Source organism: Taudactylus pleione, unplaced genomic scaffold, assembly GCF_031769625.1.
Source record: "Taudactylus pleione unplaced genomic scaffold, aTauple2 ptg000019l, whole genome shotgun sequence".
Classification (NCBI taxonomy): domain Eukaryota; kingdom Metazoa; phylum Chordata; class Amphibia; order Anura; family Myobatrachidae; genus Taudactylus; species Taudactylus pleione.
In genome coordinates, this window is record NW_028284421.1 from 8,365,484 (window position 1) to 8,384,617 (window position 19,134).

Below are 19,134 nucleotides of genomic sequence, written 5' to 3' on the forward strand. Positions count from 1 at the left end.
TCAGAGTTAGACACTAAGGGGGGAGGGTTAGGTTTAGGGTGCAGGAAGGTTAGGTTTAGGCACTAGGGGGGGGAGCTTAGGTTAGGCACCATTGAGGTAGGGTTATGATTAGAGTATGGACATGGGGAGGGTTTGGATACCTACCGACAGGTGCCAGTTTCCTAACCCTGTTCCAATGCCGGCGTAATGATTCTGACGGCTGTGATCCCGAGTGCCGGACGGCTGGGTCCAACCAATAGCACTAGTGCACCTCTGTACTACTGGTGGCATTGGGTACAGAGGTAATGTGTCATTTTAGAATTAATATTGTTTGTATAAGTGAACTACTGGTATCACCAAGGCTGCCAGGGCATGATGGCACTTGGAGAATAACCATGCCCAGGCAATTTTTTTTTAAAATAAATACAGAACTTGGGCAAAGTCTAAAAAGTATTTTATTAAATGACTTCCCACACCCCCTTGTTTACCAATTTATTACTCAATACAATGGGATGACTTCTCCATGTAGGCATTCCTTTGGTCTTGGCAATATAAAAGCCACTTAGGAGAATTACACAACTTGTTCCTTTTAGGACCCCACCACTAAAGATAGCTCACTAGCACACACCTCCCACCCCCCAAAAAACACACATGACCCGCTAGTGACTTGCTCTGACATGCAATTAAATAAAAAAGGCTTTCAATCTAGCTAATAGCCAGGCAGACAAATTTAATACTGTGTCTTATCTTCAAAATAAGGATTGACAGTGACTGACAGTTTGGTGCCATTTGGTGGTGGGGGGGTGTGTTGATGGACACTGTTTTCCAAAACAGAGGCGTGTTGCTGCTTGTGGGGGGGAGGGAAGAGGCCAGGATCTCTGTTGGCTGAGATTTCCTGGCCTCTTTACCTCATTTGTGATCACCAGCCTGCGTGACTCCATGGTCACTCAGCTGGCCGGGGGACACGCAGATGTTCCAATGCTGTGTGGAACATTATTGCATGCAATGCACTGCTGCATTACCATAATTGCATGGATGTAACTGCAAAACTGCTGAATCAGGCCCTAAGTCTGATATCTGACCACTCATTGGAATCTTGGATCTCCCCCATGTCTCGCTCCATCCACTTCCCCCAGTTCTTTTATTGGATTTTCACAGGCTCTTAACATACTGTATTGTAAATAGCAGAAATTAGGGATTTAGCTGAGGCAATAATGCTGGGTACACACTAGAGGATATGTCATCCTATCCCATGGATTGGAGCAACATATTGGGTACATTGTCTTGTACTGTATGTACCCATGATATGCGTGCACTCGCGGGACATTAGTGACATTACCTGGTGGCCCTACTGCAGGGCTGACAGGAAATGTCACTAGCAATGTCATGCTGCAGAATGCAGCATGACACGTCCCTCCCCCATCGTCTGACCTGACATAAACATAAAGGATAACCTATTGTAAACTGTCAACAGATCTTACCTTCAATGCTGTTACAGAGGGGAGGATATCTACCGCACCTTGCAGAGACCATGTGAAATCTAAAATGGAGACCACCCTATCCACTACTCAGGGTGCATTTGGAACCTGTTATGGAAGCATATAAAGTTCAAACCCAGCTGCTATCAGGCTGACCACTAGGTTTAGCTTACACAGAATAAATTCATATGACAGCATAAATGATACTGAAGACATGACAATGGAAGTATTGCCTTCTCAAGAAATGGAAAAAATAATGACATATATGATATATCATTTAAACTATTTTGAGATATCAAGCCTGCAGGAAACTTACCGGTTACTAGTGATGGTTGCAGGGTGAGGGCTACAGCCCTTACCAAAACTGCCAGGGGGGTTCTATTAAAACAATACCATAAAGTCTGCTCCAATCGCTGCTGGCTGCTGGGGAATGATCAATAAACTCACCAGGGCAGGATCAGCTGGGTCTCTGTGTCATTGACAGGTGCACCAGATTAGCCTGTCCCCAGACTCCTGTATTCGCTAGCTCCCAATAATTAGTTTTGGCCTAATGTCTATAACACAGAATTTTATTTATAAACCTTATTTTAAAGCACTATCCTCACGTAAATAAATTATTTACAATGCGTGGACTTTAACATGGTGGCATCCCAGACTTTACATAGAAAGGTGACTGCTTCAGCTAGGGTCAGAAGACCCAGGATACGAGTGGTTCATGTTACCAAGCAACTCCATGTTACCAATTCACTGGAGATTGAGTCATCCCACAAAATTGGAATATATATGAATTCACACTTCCCACAATACAATATCTAGGATCAATGATTTTCTAATTTCTGCTTTCAGCTGTGTGCTGATGTTTATAAATAGCACTTTCTGATCGTTCCTACATCTGCTTTGTCTGTCTGAATCAGATTTTATGGGTGGTTTTACAGACTGTCAATGTCCTCATAAATATGTAGTTTGATTATCATTAAAAATGTTCTGGACAAAACATGATGAGTATATATATATATATATATATATATATATATATATACACATATATACACACACATATATATATATTATAATCAGCAACATTTAGATTTCCCTCTGATGTGCTGGAAAGCTGCCTGGATAGTCTTCAAGAACAAGATTACCAGGAGTACAGGGTAACCTCAAGATTACATCTTACATCTAAAGAGACAGACTGGTGGCGGACAAGTATAGATAAAGATATGCTGAGTACACTAAGGGAGTGTTTACTTAATTGTGACACAATTAGATGTGGATGCATCCTTACATATACCTTTTAGAAGGTGTATCTCTTTCAATTACTAGAAGGTTGATGGAATAATATGTATTGATGATAACTATCAACTGCACTATCTACAGTAGTTGCTTCTAATTGGCTGATTATATATTGACTCCTGCAATATGTATTAGCATTGTGGCCACATCATACTGTTTAAAGGGAAAAACAAAATATGTTTAATTAAATATCATTTGTTTAATGTAATTAAATGTAAAAATTGAGATCTAAAATTGAATAGGAAATCTGTCTTGTGTCACTTGATGAGTCCTTCCAGGCAATTTTATTGAAGGTCTTTAAAAAATAAATTGGGTCCTTGTTTAGAAACATTACAAGCACTGATTAAATCAATTGAGTATAGCTGGATTGTTTTGTTATGTACTTTTACATTGTGTTGTGACCTATTTTCTATGATTAATAATGTTGCTTTCATTTTCCTTTTTAATGCATGTTTCTTTGTATTATGTATGCAATATTGTAAAATGTAATAAAAAAGTATACAAAAAGTAATTGCATGGCAATACTAATTAAATATGTAATATAGTCAACTGGCGGTAGGGTTATATTGCTGCCAATAAATAGTGTTTCAATTTATTGATGCAGCTACTAAAATGGCTGCTCCCAATTAAAGAAGCACTGAACCTAAAATGAATGTTGATTCATATTGAAACTATTTTCATAACATTCACATATAGATATGGTAAAGATTTAGGGCCTGATATTGGGTCTTATTTATCAATGAGTTTTATCTTTCAAAATGAGTGATAAAACTTGTTGCCTATGATAACTGGTGCCCCAGCCAATCAGCTCCCCACTGTCATTTATCAAACAGATGACAGTTGGGAGCTGATTGGCTGGAGCACCATTATCATAAGCAACGAGTTTTATCACTTGTTGTGAATGATAAAACTCGTTGATAAATAAGGCCCCTAATGAGTGATATGTTTGTTATCACTTGTTACTCATCTTAAATTATGCTCCAACCAATCACCTCCTAAGTTATTTTAGGCCCATATAATCTTAATTACTTATGTGTGTGCATTAAGGTGTATTAATATTAGAGAAAATTCTTGTCTTGTGCACCAGATTCATATTAGTAAAGCAATTGGAAGCCAAGTCATAAGGGGCCCATACACTACTAACGGATCGCCGCGATGATGCGATCCTGCAACCCGGCATTGCATGTTGGGTTTCACAGATTTATCGATCATGATCAAAATATTATCGTGATTGTCACATCGGTCAGTGAACTTTAACATTGCAATTCATCGCATAGTGTATGGGGGTCATAAGGCTTTGATCTGTTTTTTTTTGTAGATGTTTTTTCCCTCACTTCAGGAAACTTCAATAGACACAGTGGGTCTGATTGAAAGTAGCATGCAATGCAGATATTGACGGAGTTAAGCAATTATTTGCTACTGCGCAAGCGTGAATATCCCTAGAAACTTGTACGTGCCTGCATTAGTTAATGCACAAAAGCGCTGTTGTATTTGAGATGTACAATATCAGACATGTCTTGGAAAATTGCTGGATGTTCTTGGGTGGTGGCTAAACAGACGAATGGAGATGGTCCATCTTATTGGCATGTTATGGGAGTTTCACATGTGTCAGGATCCTGACTATTTCTTTCATTTGTTTTGTGACTTACCCCTGCCACCTGACCTGTGGATCTGGATATTCTAATTTGCCTGGGAGATATACCCAAACATGCAGGCTGCAACACTTCCAGTGTGTGCATTTACACTGTGCTATTCCTTACAAGCTGATTACTCACCTGAGTCTCCTTCTGTCTGTCAAAATTGCAGATTCCTCATTGGAATAGTGGGTGTAGTCCAAATTGTAGTGCTGGTCTTGAACTGCAGAGATTGAAGATACAATTGCTCTCTGCGCATGGTTTTCTCTCTACACTTCCACAGCATGCTAGTACTCATTCTGCATGCCAGAGATCCCTCCGTAACTCAGTATTGGTCCAGTCAGTTGGATTCTGTCACCTGACTTTCCTCCACCACTCAAGAGCGCTGCTCCCAGACCACCTGACTTCACTAGCCAATCCCTGTGAGTGTATGTATGCTGCACTGACAGCATTCAGTGCCTAAGCTTCGTCGCTGCTAGGCTGAAGCTCCCTGACTAGCAATCTACGGCACCTGTTACCATCGGGCCCAGCCGACACTTGTTACCATCGGGCCCAGTCGACACCTGTTATCGGTCCCAGCCAACACCTGTTACCATTGGTCCCAGCCGACACCTGTTACTATTGGACTCAATCCGATTGTACTACAGTATGGCCCCAATCTGGTTTGCAATTTGTACTCCAGTCCAGACCCGTTCCAGCTCCAGGGTATTCTCCTTGTCTGGTCCCACATCGGCTCCAGTGTGAAGTCCAAGCCAGTCAAGTCTGGCTCCTGTGCCCACTACAGTGCTAATCCTAGTTTTACTCTTAACACTATTTAATCCAAACCTGGTATCCAGCTGTCTCCTGGGCAAACCAAAGTGCCCAGTCCTGACAACATGCTAGTCACTGAAGTGTTTGTGTACTCAGATGCTCAATTGTTAAATTTGGAGGCCATATTTAGATGCTAAATCTGAACCTGCCATAGGGGTGGTGCAAGTTTCAATGGTGTGACCAGGGGCTGGCTGGCGACTTTAAACCTGGGGAGCAAACACAAGCATAAGGCCCTCGATTTTCTACCAAATAACTGCGACAGAAAAAATAGCATAATAAATTTCTCAGAGCTGTGGTGTATCTAATATGGTTGTAGGTTAAATAACCATAGAACATACTTGTTATATTAAGGAGCTATAAACAAATACATAACCCACCAGCCCCATCTGAAAAAACAGAAAGTATACTAGTAGTGTCCTCTATTCAATATAGAGACCATAACAGTGACCTCTATAGAATAATTAGACATAAAACCAGATCCACAATCTGGCCGCCTCTCCTTGCTCATTAAAAATCTGCCTCTCCCCCCTTTTGAAATTAGACCCCATATTTCACTGACCCAAACCTCCATTATTAAAATTCCTACCCCAGATGTGACCCCACCACACTCCTGATTAAAAGCTGTACCTCAAATTTGATAACTCCCCTTCTCCCTCATGAAATGTCAAACCACAAATTTGCTCCCTCAAACACACATACACACACACACACAAACACACACACACACACGCACATACACACACAACCAAATCTATTCTCCTCCCTCCCTCTTTGCAAATATTGCCCTGAGACCTCAGATCTATGAGGCAACCCAATCATAGAACATAGCTACCCTGCTGCAATTAGCTCCTGTCTCATCTCTTCCTGCAGCCTTCTGAATTCTGATTTGTGGATAGCCCCAGCCATCATGCCCTTTTTATGTGCCTTATAGTGCTACTAACCCCTCCATCTGTAAGTTCTATTCACATTGCCACCCAATCTGTAGGTTCTTCAACGTGCTTCTCGCCCCCCATCTGTATGTTCTATTATGTGCTCACAAAGTCTACAGTATATGTTCTTTATTGTGCCCTCTGACTGTATTTGCACACCTCATCACCCCCCCATTTGTTCTTTAATGAGTGCTTTATCACCCATCCCATCATCTGTGGTCCCACAGCATGCATATGTAACTTACCTTAAGCAGTCTTCTTGTTTTCTCACCTATTCACAGCTCCTCTGACAGACGGCAGCAAAGTCACCATAGCAATCTTGCAGGGAGTACAGATGCTGCAGTTATCAGCTGCCGGGCAGCCAGCACAGGCACCTGGAGGAAGTGCCTTACAGGGCTGCCATAGTGGCGCCCCTCCAGGCACAGGCGCTCGTTATGACCACCTCCCGTGTGACTTCAGGCAGTAAAGAGACACATGCTGGCGCGGAGGAGTGGCTCTCTAAGCGGCGCAGGGAGGGCTTGTGAAGCCTACTACTGCGCCGCTAGCCAGAGTAGATGAATGCTTCCGGTTTGCGTTCCGATGGAATGCAAATCCTGGAAGTGCAGCAGCCAGCAGGCTATGTCAAACGGGCCGGCTGACACATTGTAAGCCAGCCCAGCAGAGGGGAGATTGGGACCGGCCCAGTGGGAACTGTCCCACGGCTTTCCCATGTCCAATCTGCCCCTGTCGGGAAGCATCTTCTCTCCTGGCCGACGGGCATGTGACGGGCATGTGATACAGTGTGCGGCTGCAGCCACCCGGCGGCCCCTATCTTTAAATTTGTAGCGGCCCTGGAAGTGCAGCAGCCAGCAGGCTATGTCAAACGGGCCGGCTGACACATTGTAAGCCAGCCCAGCAGAGGGGAGATTGGGACCGGCCCAGTGGGAACTGTCCCACGGCTTTCCCATGTCCAATCTGCCCCTGTCGGGAAGCATCTTCTCTCCTGGCCGACGGGCATGTGATACAGTGTGCGGCTGCAGCCACCCGGCGGCCCCTATCTTTAAATTTGTAGCGGCCCGGGGGGCAGATGGCACCCTGCTCCCCGGCCCATCCCGCCACTGGGTGTGACTGTTGGTGGAGTCAAAATATGCACCAGGTGGTATTCCAGCTAGCATGGTTGCTGAATGTGGGCATCTCGAGCCTTGCACATTCATACATATGGATGGTACTTTCAACAAAACCAAACATAAAAAAACATGATATAAAGCGAGGATCACTGACTCCACCTCCCTATTCTCTTCTGCTCTGCATTGCAGCTATGATTAAGGTATAGAGGCCCCTAAGAGAGGGGACCCTGGGAGACATGCCCCTCACCCCTTAATCCAGCTCTTTCGCTGCTGGCTTGGAGGCAGGTAGAGAATGCTGCCAGCTGCACTGATTGTGTGTATTTCACAATCCGAGTGGCCGGGGAGCATCTTTCTCTGCCTGCCTCTCAGCTGGCTTTCCTATGCAGAGAGCAAGCGGCCAAACACTCCATGTAGATGTCCCATGGCCCAGCCTGCCCCTGCTCAAAGCCCCTAGAATCTAGGGGCCCTGGGCAGGTGCCCAGTGTGTCTATATGTTAAGATGGCCCTGGTTACTCTATTTGAGGGTCAGTTATTGGGTAGAGCAGGAACATGGATGAACATGGCTCTTGGTTCATTAGAAACTACACAAAGATTTTCCCTCCTGCCAATGGCAATATTTACACAGAGCGAGCGATTGTTTGCTAATGCGCATGCACCGACACCACACTGTGCACGTGCAGTGATTGTTTTGTGATTACACAAGGTGACTGGCAGGTAGTCAATGTTAAGGGGTGGTACTGGGGGGGGGGTTAGAAGAATGCAGACCATTACATGGGCTGCATAAATTAGTCATTGCAATCTCCTGTGCAGCATTCGAGCTCTCTGCATGCCAGGAGAGTTGCAGTGCTTGTGGCTGGTCAGACTTGCCACATATGCGGTATGGCTGCCCGATGTGCATTGATGGTACCAATGTTTACGCTGTTGCACGTCGTTGTCTGAATATAAGAAGTCAGCAGTGGGCGTCCCTATGCTCATCTGTGCTTTAGAAGGCATTACCGTATTTTAGCAACTGCGATCCATGAGAGAATGCCGCTGCGATTACATTACTGTCCATTTCTGAATCAGGCCCTAAGAATGTAGTTGTAAAAAAAAAGTAAAAAGTAATCAATACTTCAGTCATCCAGTGCTAACAACTTAGATAATTGAACCATTTATTTTTACAAATAAATGCCATTTTTTTACAGTGGCATGTATTTGGCCTTTACTAGACCTAATGCAGTTCTCAATGAGTTTTAGGGGTATATTTACTAAGCCTTGGATGGACATAACGTGAACCAATCAGCTCCTAACTGCCATGTCACATGCTGTGTTAAAAAAAATAGTTAGGAGCTGATTGGTTGGGACTTTATCTTTGTTCACTTTATCTCCATCCAAGGCTTAGTACATAGACCCCTTAGACACTGGCTGGTATGGGCTGTGTATCATATGTAGAGTGCATTAATGTGGTACACATAGACAGCATCACCATCATATGCTTTATTACATTATACTGCATTGCCAGGACTGGGTGTATTCACTACAGTGCATGATCTGGTAGATCTTACTGCATTAACTATCAGTATTTACTATATATATTTATAAAGGGAACCTGACAGATGCGTCTCTTTAGCTACCTCCCATTCACCGGCCAGGAATGCCCAGCACTTTTCTAAGACATTTCTGCTACCATATCTCTCAATTGCAACAGCGCCTTTGTGCATACATTGTGTAACGCATGAGTCATAGGAGATTATAGCAAGTTTTGTGCAGTATCAAAAAATCACTGAACTCCGTGATTATCAACATTGCATGTGGCGCTGATTCAGGCCTATTGTGCTTTTTGCCAAGCACTGCACAAATCACTCATTTTTCTATTTAAGGGCCTGATTCAGACCCACTCGCAAGCGGCTGTCCGCTCGCAAGTGGGTCGATGTTGTGCACTGCGCATGCGCACGACGGCGGGAGCTCCGTCGTGCGCATGCGCCAGACGCGACGAGCGAAGGACTTTCCTTCGCTCGTTGTGTCTGATCAAAGGGGGCGTGCTGTCGATGTTGATTGACAGCACGCCCCCTTTGGTGGGCGTGTCGGGGGCATGCCTCCCTGACGGGGGCGTTCCCAAGGGAACGCCTACCGTCAGAAGCCGGCCCACTGACATCACTAGTCAGTGATAGAGCCAAAATCACTCCGGGCCTTGCGGTTGAAAAACTCAACCGCAGGCTCCGGCTCGCAGTGGCGATGGTCGCGATGGTCAAGACCATCGCGGCCATCAAACTGCACGCTCGTATAGGCTGTGGTTGGTGACCCACAGCTATACGAGCGTCCAGGATGACGCTCCATAATTATGGAGGGCGGCCCTCATTCAGAGCGTGCGCTCTGCTCAGAGCGTACGGCTCTGAATGAGGGCCTAAGTTTGCTGATTTGTCATTGCCGTTTTTTTGTTAATGTGGAAAAAACAGCACTGTTTAACCAGGAGTTAAAATAGAAAATATACAGAGTACAAAATCATATATAGCTTATATGTAAATGCTAGACACTGCTATTGCCTGTATGTTGCTTGAAGTGGGAGTGGGGAGGTTGCGTATTTAGAGCCAAAGTACATGGATCAAGAAATGGTACAGTTAGCTATATATATTGTATACCTTCTAACATTGTGATTGTGATTGCGAGGATAGTGCATGACTGAATCATAGCGTGACTTCGGGACATGCTAGACTGGTCCTTATTTCCCTTTGGTCTTCTCCAAGCACTCTGTCACTGGTACAAATGCCGGGCAGGTCAAGACAATGCTATTCCAATCCAATCATAATGGCGAGAGATAGGCCAAAAATCTGGACAATTTGGAGGTAAAGTATGAAGTTGTAGGCATGGGCGTAACTACCATAGGTGTAAGGGGTGCAGCTGCAAAGGGGCCCATCTTCCTTGTCAAAGTTACATGTGTTATATACATTTTTTACCATTGGGGTGGTACATACAGTAGGGGACCTTACAAACCTTTGGGCCTTCAAATACTGTACCTGGTTGTAGGGGGTTGGGTACAGGATGCCGGCACTTGGGATACCTGTGGTCAGAATCCTGATGCCGAGATCCTGACTGGGTTAGGATACTGACAGCTGTCACTAGGTATCCTAACCCTTCACCTAACCCTAACACTCCCTCCCCAGTTGCCTAAACCTAACCTCCCCTGCTAGTGCCTAAACCTAACATCCCCCTCCCTGCACCCTAAACCTAACCTTCCCTGCTAGTGCCTAAACCTAACCTCCCTCGCTAGTGCCTAAACCTAACCTCCCCCTCCCTGATATCTGTGTTCTGCATTAACATAAAGGTATAAAACATTTTCAAATAGAGCAAGAAGTTATACACTGAATATGTTCATACATATAGAAATGAAACAAATACTGCATATGAATTAAATCTAGCTTACATGGAAGTAGTATTGTGCAGCTGTATACACATTTGCATAGTGTAAGGCCAGAAACTGAAAATTGTACAATTTTGCAGTTGTTAATACAATTCACAGAAAACAGTCTGAAAACTTCCAATATTGACAATGACCAATATGGTACTATATAGTATTCCATGCATATGTTACTTGCAAAGGTAAAATCAAGACCTTTTGTTTTTAACACTCTCACACTGAGACCAGATACAAGCTTAACATCTAGGTTACTGAACAAGAGAAATTAATTATGTTAGTCTGTGATGCAGTACTGATTAAAATGATATCATACTGGGTGGGATGCATGATGCATAGCACTCGCAATGCAATGCATTCCATCAGTCATCACATGCATGCCGGCCTTGGTAACGCCAGTATGTATGACGATCACCGCAAAAGACCGCTCTGTTGGCAAGAGCGGCCCTTTCCGATGGAGGGACTTTCGGGTCTATGACCCAGAAGCCCCTCCGGCGTCCTTCTGCGCATGCGAAGAAGGACTGGTGTGCTGCAGGGGGTGCTGGGAGGGATCCGATTGGATCCCTCTCTCAGATCACTCACAATAGAAGCCCATAGACTTCTATGGATAACGCCATCAGAAAGATGGCGTTACCCACCGTAACCTATGCACTCCGGGGCTTGTGCCTATGAAAAATGTGGTCAAACCCGCATTTTCGGGGCTTGATCGCATTTTTCTCATTGATGCATCCCACCCACTGTATTCTGAGAATTCTATCTAGGTTATAAAATTTAAAAAAAAACAGTACAAGAAGTTGCACTTATCAGATGTCCAGTAGTTCAATTATACAATGCGCTTCTCTAAAACTGTTGCTTTTTGTTTGTAATAAACTTCATGTAGACAAAGGAAAACTTTTTTTATTGCTCGTTACTGTATCTTTTTATTTATTTTCCTTCTCAGAGGGGCAGGATTGTTAATTTACACAACTCGCCTCTTCCTTTCTGACTCTCTCATAATAGTCCCTTATTTTTGTTATTTTCTTTACCCAATCTAATTCTGGTCAAGTAGAAACAACGTACTCCCCTCACTTCTCTGTCCTGACATTAATGACAGATCAGTAGAGCTGTGTTATTCTGAGAATCAATAATGGCTCTTGGGATATGTCAGCACTATTAAAATGGAAAGTAACGTTATGCAGTGTTATACAAGGGTACAGAGGAACAGAAAATTGTATTCATATGGACAATGACATTGTTATTACACGTGATTATTGTTGTCTTTTTCAATAGTAGTCAGGGGATGTCCCTTATATGCAAAATGCAATTCCCTTCCTTCTATTGTAATAAAGATAATCTGCCCCTTTACAATCCATTTTTAGTCCTAGTAAACTATAGACCATACACACTAGCATGTCACTTGGAAATCCAATGAATTCAACTTTGGTTTTAGCCAGTGAAACTCCCATGGTATCATGCAGTGCGTTTGCAGGGTTCCTCTTATTATAAATGAGCACCGACACTTTCAACCATTGCGATCTGTATTAGTCAAACCATATTAATCAGTGATGCTGCTCGACTTCTTAACAATGAAGGTGAAAAAACTGTATTGTCAATGCTGATGGTAATTGCTATAGGAATAGTGCTATAGGTGGCAGTAGGTGGACTGAGGTCCCTACAATGAGCTAGTTAAATTGTAATGCTCTGAATGGCTCAACTAATAACACTTTAAAAATAAGGTTTAAATGAATACAGAATTCTGCATTTTAACATTTTAAAATACAATGTTACAAGTTTCTACAGTTCCTATTAAATTATTTTTTTTATACATTTTCTGTCCCATATATATTTTTGTAATATGCCTTTTTTGTAATGTAAGCAAACATGATTTTCATAGCGTAGGAAAAGAGACAGAAGAACATTTTAAATTCTAAATGACCACAATGAAACATTTTGTAACAAAAGAAACAGTTTGCTGTTCTGCCTCTTGAAAAGACATGCAATCAGAGTTATTGTACATTTCTTCTAAACAATCAGCTGCTTTGCCATTGAATGCTCTGTGCAGTATGTAATCTAACATGCAGGCACACTAGATTTTGTCCATTTATGAGCTCTCTCTGCAGTTAGACCATGGTCCCTGAGTCATAAAGTACACTTTCTAATGGTATTTTACAGGTAACTAGGTCCTCCTCAGGTGCTCTTCTTTCAGTCATTTCATTCCCTGTGAGTTAAGTAATATCCTTTCGAATGACAGCTGTACATTTTGTAGGATGTTATATAATTCCCTGGGTAGTGTGAGCAAGAACAGTGTTTATAATCCATTGTTTTTTTTTCTTCTTACACTTCAGTATTGGACAGATTACTACTTACAGTGGAACGTGTCTGAATACCCTGGGGTCAAAAATGTTCGTTTTCCAGATGGACAAATTTGGAAGCCAGATATCCTTCTATATAACAGGTATGTGTTTAGTTTGTGTAAAAGCTTTATATATTTATTAGCTGTAGTAAATGAAATGTAGTTATTGGGCTTTAAGCTGTGAATTTGCTGATAATTAATAAATGACATTACAGAATAATACTGAGCTTAGTGGTGTATTGCCAGGTAGAAATATAGCTGAAAGTGTTGGTGAGCCACCTATTGAGCCTGGGGTTGAGGATAAAGCAAGTCCAAGTATTAGATACTCCCCCCCCCACACACACACACACAACACCACCATTTTGCTCTTCTGGGCATGGTTGGGAGTTGGCACAAATGGTGCTTTACTGCACATACTCCAAGTCCTCATGCATGAATAGCAGAGCTGTGGTTTATATAATGCCAGAGCCACACCACAAAAGAAAATTGCTGTGGGATCCAGCAATTTCGTGATACACCCTGGTTATTATCAACTTATGTGTGATTGAACAGATGTATATATTTAGATGGTTCATGGCAAATTTTCAGATGCCTATCAGTCATCTCTAGATGGCACACAGACTTCAGCTTCATTAGAATCCCCCTTCCTTCCCCTGTAATGCCTTATTTCTCTAAGGTGGACAATCGGATCCCTCCCATCACCCCACTTGGCCCGCGGACTTCTGCACATGTGCAGAAGGACGCCAGAGGGATTCTGAATGTTAAACCTGAAACTCCCTTTCTCCGGAGCCATCACAAAGGACAGCTTTTATTGTGAGAGCTGTCCTTTGCGGTATTCTAGGTATTTAATCAATAACGGTTATGTACCCTAAGACAGACTGGTTCTACCGCATCGCGGATGCGATGCTTAGTACATTTTGTCCAAGATAAGATATGCATACTAGCAGTGTCAGACCACAGCATGAAGGGCCCACTGGGGGAATGTAGTGGTAGTGGCCCATGCTTTAAGGGTGGGGCGAGCTACCAGAGGGGGGGCATTAGGTGTAGTAATGTGAAAATGTGAAATAAATGCCATTGCTGAAAAAATAAACCATCTAAGCTCTCACTGCTGGGACGACTTAATTGTTTGTTAGTGAATTAATTCAGAGCTACAATGAGATTCCAGTTATTGGCAGAAACTGTGTTCATTATGTAAAAGCTTGCAGCCAACAAGAAGAGGGGACAGGGTTGTGCTGTTACCACCCACTTGATTGGCAGGAGGGCAAATCTTGGTGTAGTTTTTATAGAAGAGAACCAAGCACCCATGTTCATCAGTGGTCCTGCTCCACCAAGTAGCTAACCGTCTTTTAGAGTTACAATGTATGATGCCAGTGTACAGTCTGAAACTTGACCCCCTAGAGTAAGAAGTGGGCCCTCAGGCTCAGTGGGGATTCACCCTGTGCCCCTGTGGGCCAGTACAACTCTATATACTAGCATAGTACAAACACTGCACAACCAATATATTCATTAATTACTGGGGGAAAAAATAACAAAAAAAAATATTTAGAGTTAGGAGTTTTGCTAGAAAATACAAATGTTGTAGCTTGACAAATACATGTTGGACTGCAGGGATAGGCAAATTTAAAATGTGTGGACAGATCTGTATTGCAGTGTGAAAAAAAAAGCTGTCCACACACCTTGCACACAGTATTAGTGGGCTACATGCCACAGCAGGCAGTACTTTCCCTGCATGCAAATAAAACAATGCATTTGGACACCTTGCACACAGTATTAGTGTGCTACATGCCACAGCAGACAGTACTTTCCCTGCCTGCAAATAATACAATGCATTTGCACACCTTGCACAGCACCATTGTATGTACAGGTGTGGATTTGCAGCTTATAGCCGGAATGAGGCCCTTGTGTGGCCAGGAAGTGTAACAGAATTTTCCATTGTATGAAATACAACTGCTCCAGAGATGATAAACCATCTCTACTTCTGCTAATACCAGTTTCTATATTGAAGCAGTATAGTATTTTCTTGTATTAATACTGGTTACTTTCTATATTAAAAACTAAGCACAATAGTGCACGCAGGGGGGGTTTATGAGCACTCAGAAAGCCCCCATGACCAACAAAAAAACTTTTTCAGAGATGGAGACTTATCTCCGTCTCTGGCCATAACCAGGGTGGCTGCACAGAGCGGAGAATGGTCTGGGAGCTGACTCGGCCACTGCTGCAATTTTTATTTGCCGGATGTCCACCTACGATATATATCAGCAGCGCAGCGCACCCGGCTGTCCTGACTTCTATGAGGGTTGTGTATAGATCCCCTTCAGTAGGTACATCTTCGGAAGGGGATCTATCCACAACCATGCTGTGAGCTTGTGAGCTCTGCGTCCCCCGGCTCCTGCATGGCACACTGGCTTTAAGGAGAGACGTCATGACATCTCTCCAGTGACTCAACTCCAGTCTCCCACAGTGCAGAGTGCCTGCAAGGGATCGAGGGGCTGTTTGGCGCGGCGCAGGAAGCCTGAATGGCAGTGAGAGGCTTAACTCTGCAGAATCATGTCAGGTCAGTATCTTGTTAGTGTTGGCCGGGTAAGTGGTATGTGTGTGATGTACAGTATGTGTATGATGTATGTGTGTGATGTGTGTGTGTGTGTGTGACATTGAAGTCCCGGGCAGGAAGAGTGGGAGGGTGTTTGTGATGTATGTGTGTGAGACATAGGAATCCTAGGGTGGGATATAGTAATATAATATACAGTTTAGTAATATAAAATACAGTATAGTAATATAAAATACAGATAATCACAGCCACCCAGCAGCAGCAGCCTGGCAAATAGGGTGTGTGTATGTATGCTGTGTGTGTGTTTGTAAGTATGTTGTGTGTGTATGCTGTGTGTGTATGTATGCTGTGGGTATGTGTGTTTGCTGCGTGTGTATATAATATGAAACCCCCCCTCCCCTAAAATTCCCGAGTTTTCCCCTGAAGCAACATTTTCCACTGAGATGCAGAGAAAACCTGATAGAATCATGATGAAATAAAATGCAAATTATCAGCCAGCCACCATACTGTCTCCCTCCCTTAATGTTCTTTATGAAGGGCCATATTCGCTGAGTCATAATAGCACGCTCTGTGAGTTCACTCTGTTTAGTAATAGGTTTGTGATTGAACTTTAGAACAACGTGCGTTTCAGGCAGGAAAGTAGTTATTTCCCTTCTGATCTGCTCAGTGATATGGATGGATCTATTTTATGCACAAGTGGTTACTTTTCTATGTATGAAATATAAACCTGGCTCTTGGAGCTATCCCATCAGCTTTTGCTCTAAATTGAAAACTTCCAGAAGTGCATGATACATAGATGAGTAAATAGCCTCAGTAAATAATTGTTTCTTTCAATACTTGAAGAGTCAATTTCTTAAGTCACAGAATAGGATAAAAGGATATTGATGGTCATTATGATGTGCTTTAGCACATTTGTTAGAATGCACAACATGGAATATTTGCCTTTGGATGGATTCCAAAATCTATACCAAACTCAGAGTAATTGCTTTCATCACTTTTACCACGTGGAAGGAAAATGGAAGTAATTTCTTAAGAAAGTAAGGCAGTGGCATCACTAGAGGGGTTCAGGCAACACCGGATGACTCTAACCCAGGGGGTAACACCGAAATAGCAGAGCAGCTCACAGAGCAGTGCTGCAGCAGTAGTAATGGATGATGTACACAGGCTCCTTCCAGGCTGTGGACTGGGCAAGCCACCAGCGTGACGTGAATTGGGGCTTAACTTGTGCCCCCAAAATGACACACACACCACGACCCCTTTCACAAACGTGCCTTCGGCCTGTGCAAGGGTTAAGTGTGGTGTCAGGAGCCATAGTTATGCCACTAAAGTAAGGCATGACACCAATTTAATGTGCCACTGAATATAGAACTTAAAATGCCAAAGAATAGTAAGACACTGAAATAGAATGCAATACGATTGCAAAAAATGTAAAAAATGTTTCACTTACTATTGAAAATTTTTGACATTTTATACAGATGTGTCCTCATACACCTAGGGACAAACTCAATTAGCCCTGGGACTTACTGCGCGGCTGCAGCTCTACCTGAAGCCATTCAGTTACTGCCCTCTACCCGGGTTGGGTATGAAATCGCGGCTGTCGGGATGCCACTGGTCTGAATTCCAACAGCGGCATTCCGACAGCCAGAATCCCGACATCCATAGAATTGCATGGTAAGTATTTTCCCATCCCCTACCCTAACCCCTACCCTAACCCTAACCCTCCCTCCCCAGTGCCAAACCCTAACCTCTCCCCCTAGTGCCTAAACCTAACCTTCCCCTCTCCGCACCCTACTCCTAACACTCCTTCCCCGGGGCCTAACCCTAACCCTCCCCCTAATGCCTAACCCTAACCCCGCTACCTAACCCTAACCTCCCCCTAACACCTGAAACTTCGGGATGCCGATGGTTGGGATACTGGTGCCGGGATCCCGATCTGTTGGGATTTCGTCGCCGGTATTTAGATCATTGGCATCCCGCACGCCAGGATGCCGACTACATCCCCTCTATCCCACGCCTTTAGAGTGCACTTAACACGGATGTTTTGTGAGCCACGTTAAGTGCACCCTCAGGGGTTTAGCATGTGGAGCAATACCAGAGCTCAAGGCACTTAACCCGGAAACTATAAGTTAGCACATGTTAGCCGTGGGCTTACCGTTTTTGCAAAGGTACAGAGATGGAAGATCTACATTGTCTAGATACACAGTAAATAGGTCGACACCAGATGGTCGACATGCAGAAGGTTGACCGGGTCAACAGGTTGACTACTAAATGGTCGACATTGGCTAAGGTTGACATGGTCAAAATGCCGACACAAATTGTTGACACAGAAAATGTTAACACACAGTTTTTTTTTGAATTTTTCATGATTCTTAGGGTTAGGATGAGGGTTTGTTTTAGGGTTAAGGTTAGGTACTTGGTGGAGGGTTAGGGCTAGGCTGCGGAAGGGGATGGTTAGGGTTGGGCAATTAGGGGAGGATGGGTTAGGCACCAGGGGGAGAGTTAGGGTTAGGCACTAGGGGGATGGTTAAGGCGAATAATAGGGTTAAAATGACAAAAAAAATGTATTGACCTTCTCTGTGTCGACCACTTGTGACCATGTCCACTATTTGACCTTGTCGACCTTAGTCCATGTCCACCATTTAACAGTCGACTTTTTGACCCTGTCGACCCTTTGAACCTGTCTACCTATTGCCTGTTGAACATTTGGTGTCACCCTATATACTATCTAAATACTGTAGATCTTTCAATCCACACCCCTGTGGAATTTGGCAAATAATTGTATAGCTCTGGGTGTTAAACATGGGAGCTGTAGCCATGCGGCAAGTCTTTCAGTTAACTGAATCTGCCCCCTAACGTCTAGATGCCATACAGTGTAAAGCGGCCCATACATGGTGCGATTTTTTGCACGATTTCGATCGATCGTAACAATCAATCGTGCACATTGTGTGTTGTTTTGGTATGTTTGCGATGCCAATGCGCATCCCCCCCGTCATATAGTTAGATCGTACATCTTACGGAAAAACTGTAAGATTGCGATCTATTGTGTAGGATGTATTATGATGTATGTATGATCGTAACGATCAGTCGTACACCATTTGACCACATTGTATGAAGACTTTCAAAGGAAGAATCGCAAGGGCAATCGTACAACACATCGTGAGGTTTCTGATCGCACCATGTATGGCTGGCTTTAGATGCTCAGAGAGAAGTAGCTTGCCATATTTTTCTTTGAATTTTGCATATTATTCACATTACAGATGCAGCAAAAAACCACACACAGTATATTAGAGTTGCTGGGCTGCGACTTGAATCGCATTGGAATTAGTTTTAAGCATGTACACAGATGAAGCACAAAGGAACGTTGTGTGAGAAAAAGCCATGGCAACTCGCGCTAGAGCATTTCTTACACAGATTCAGAATCAGTCGCACACAGATATAAAAATGTTGCACATCAAATTAATCAGTGCAAACTAGCAATGTAGTTTTATCGCTCCCAGTTGTTTTATACATGCGAATAAAGTCGCTTATCCACTAGCAGATACCGGCATGACAGTACGATTATGACATTGGAATCGTACCGTTGTTCCCCTTCCCCCTGCAGTGCCTACACTGAACGATTGATCATTCAGTGTAG

General features: G+C 43.5%; 1 protein-coding gene across 2 annotated transcripts in view; it reads left to right on the forward strand.

Annotated features, from left to right (window-relative positions):
• LOC148540319 (neuronal acetylcholine receptor subunit alpha-7) overlaps positions 1 to 19,134 on the forward strand; it is a 252,249-nt gene that overhangs the window by 158,535 nt on the left and 74,580 nt on the right. For both annotated transcript variants that reach the window (XM_088443254.1, XM_088443263.1), the window contains one exon: positions 12,945 to 13,054. In XM_088443254.1, coding sequence (XP_088299380.1) covers positions 12,945 to 13,054 — 110 coding nt within the window. The remainder of the gene's footprint in view (positions 1 to 12,944; positions 13,055 to 19,134) is intronic.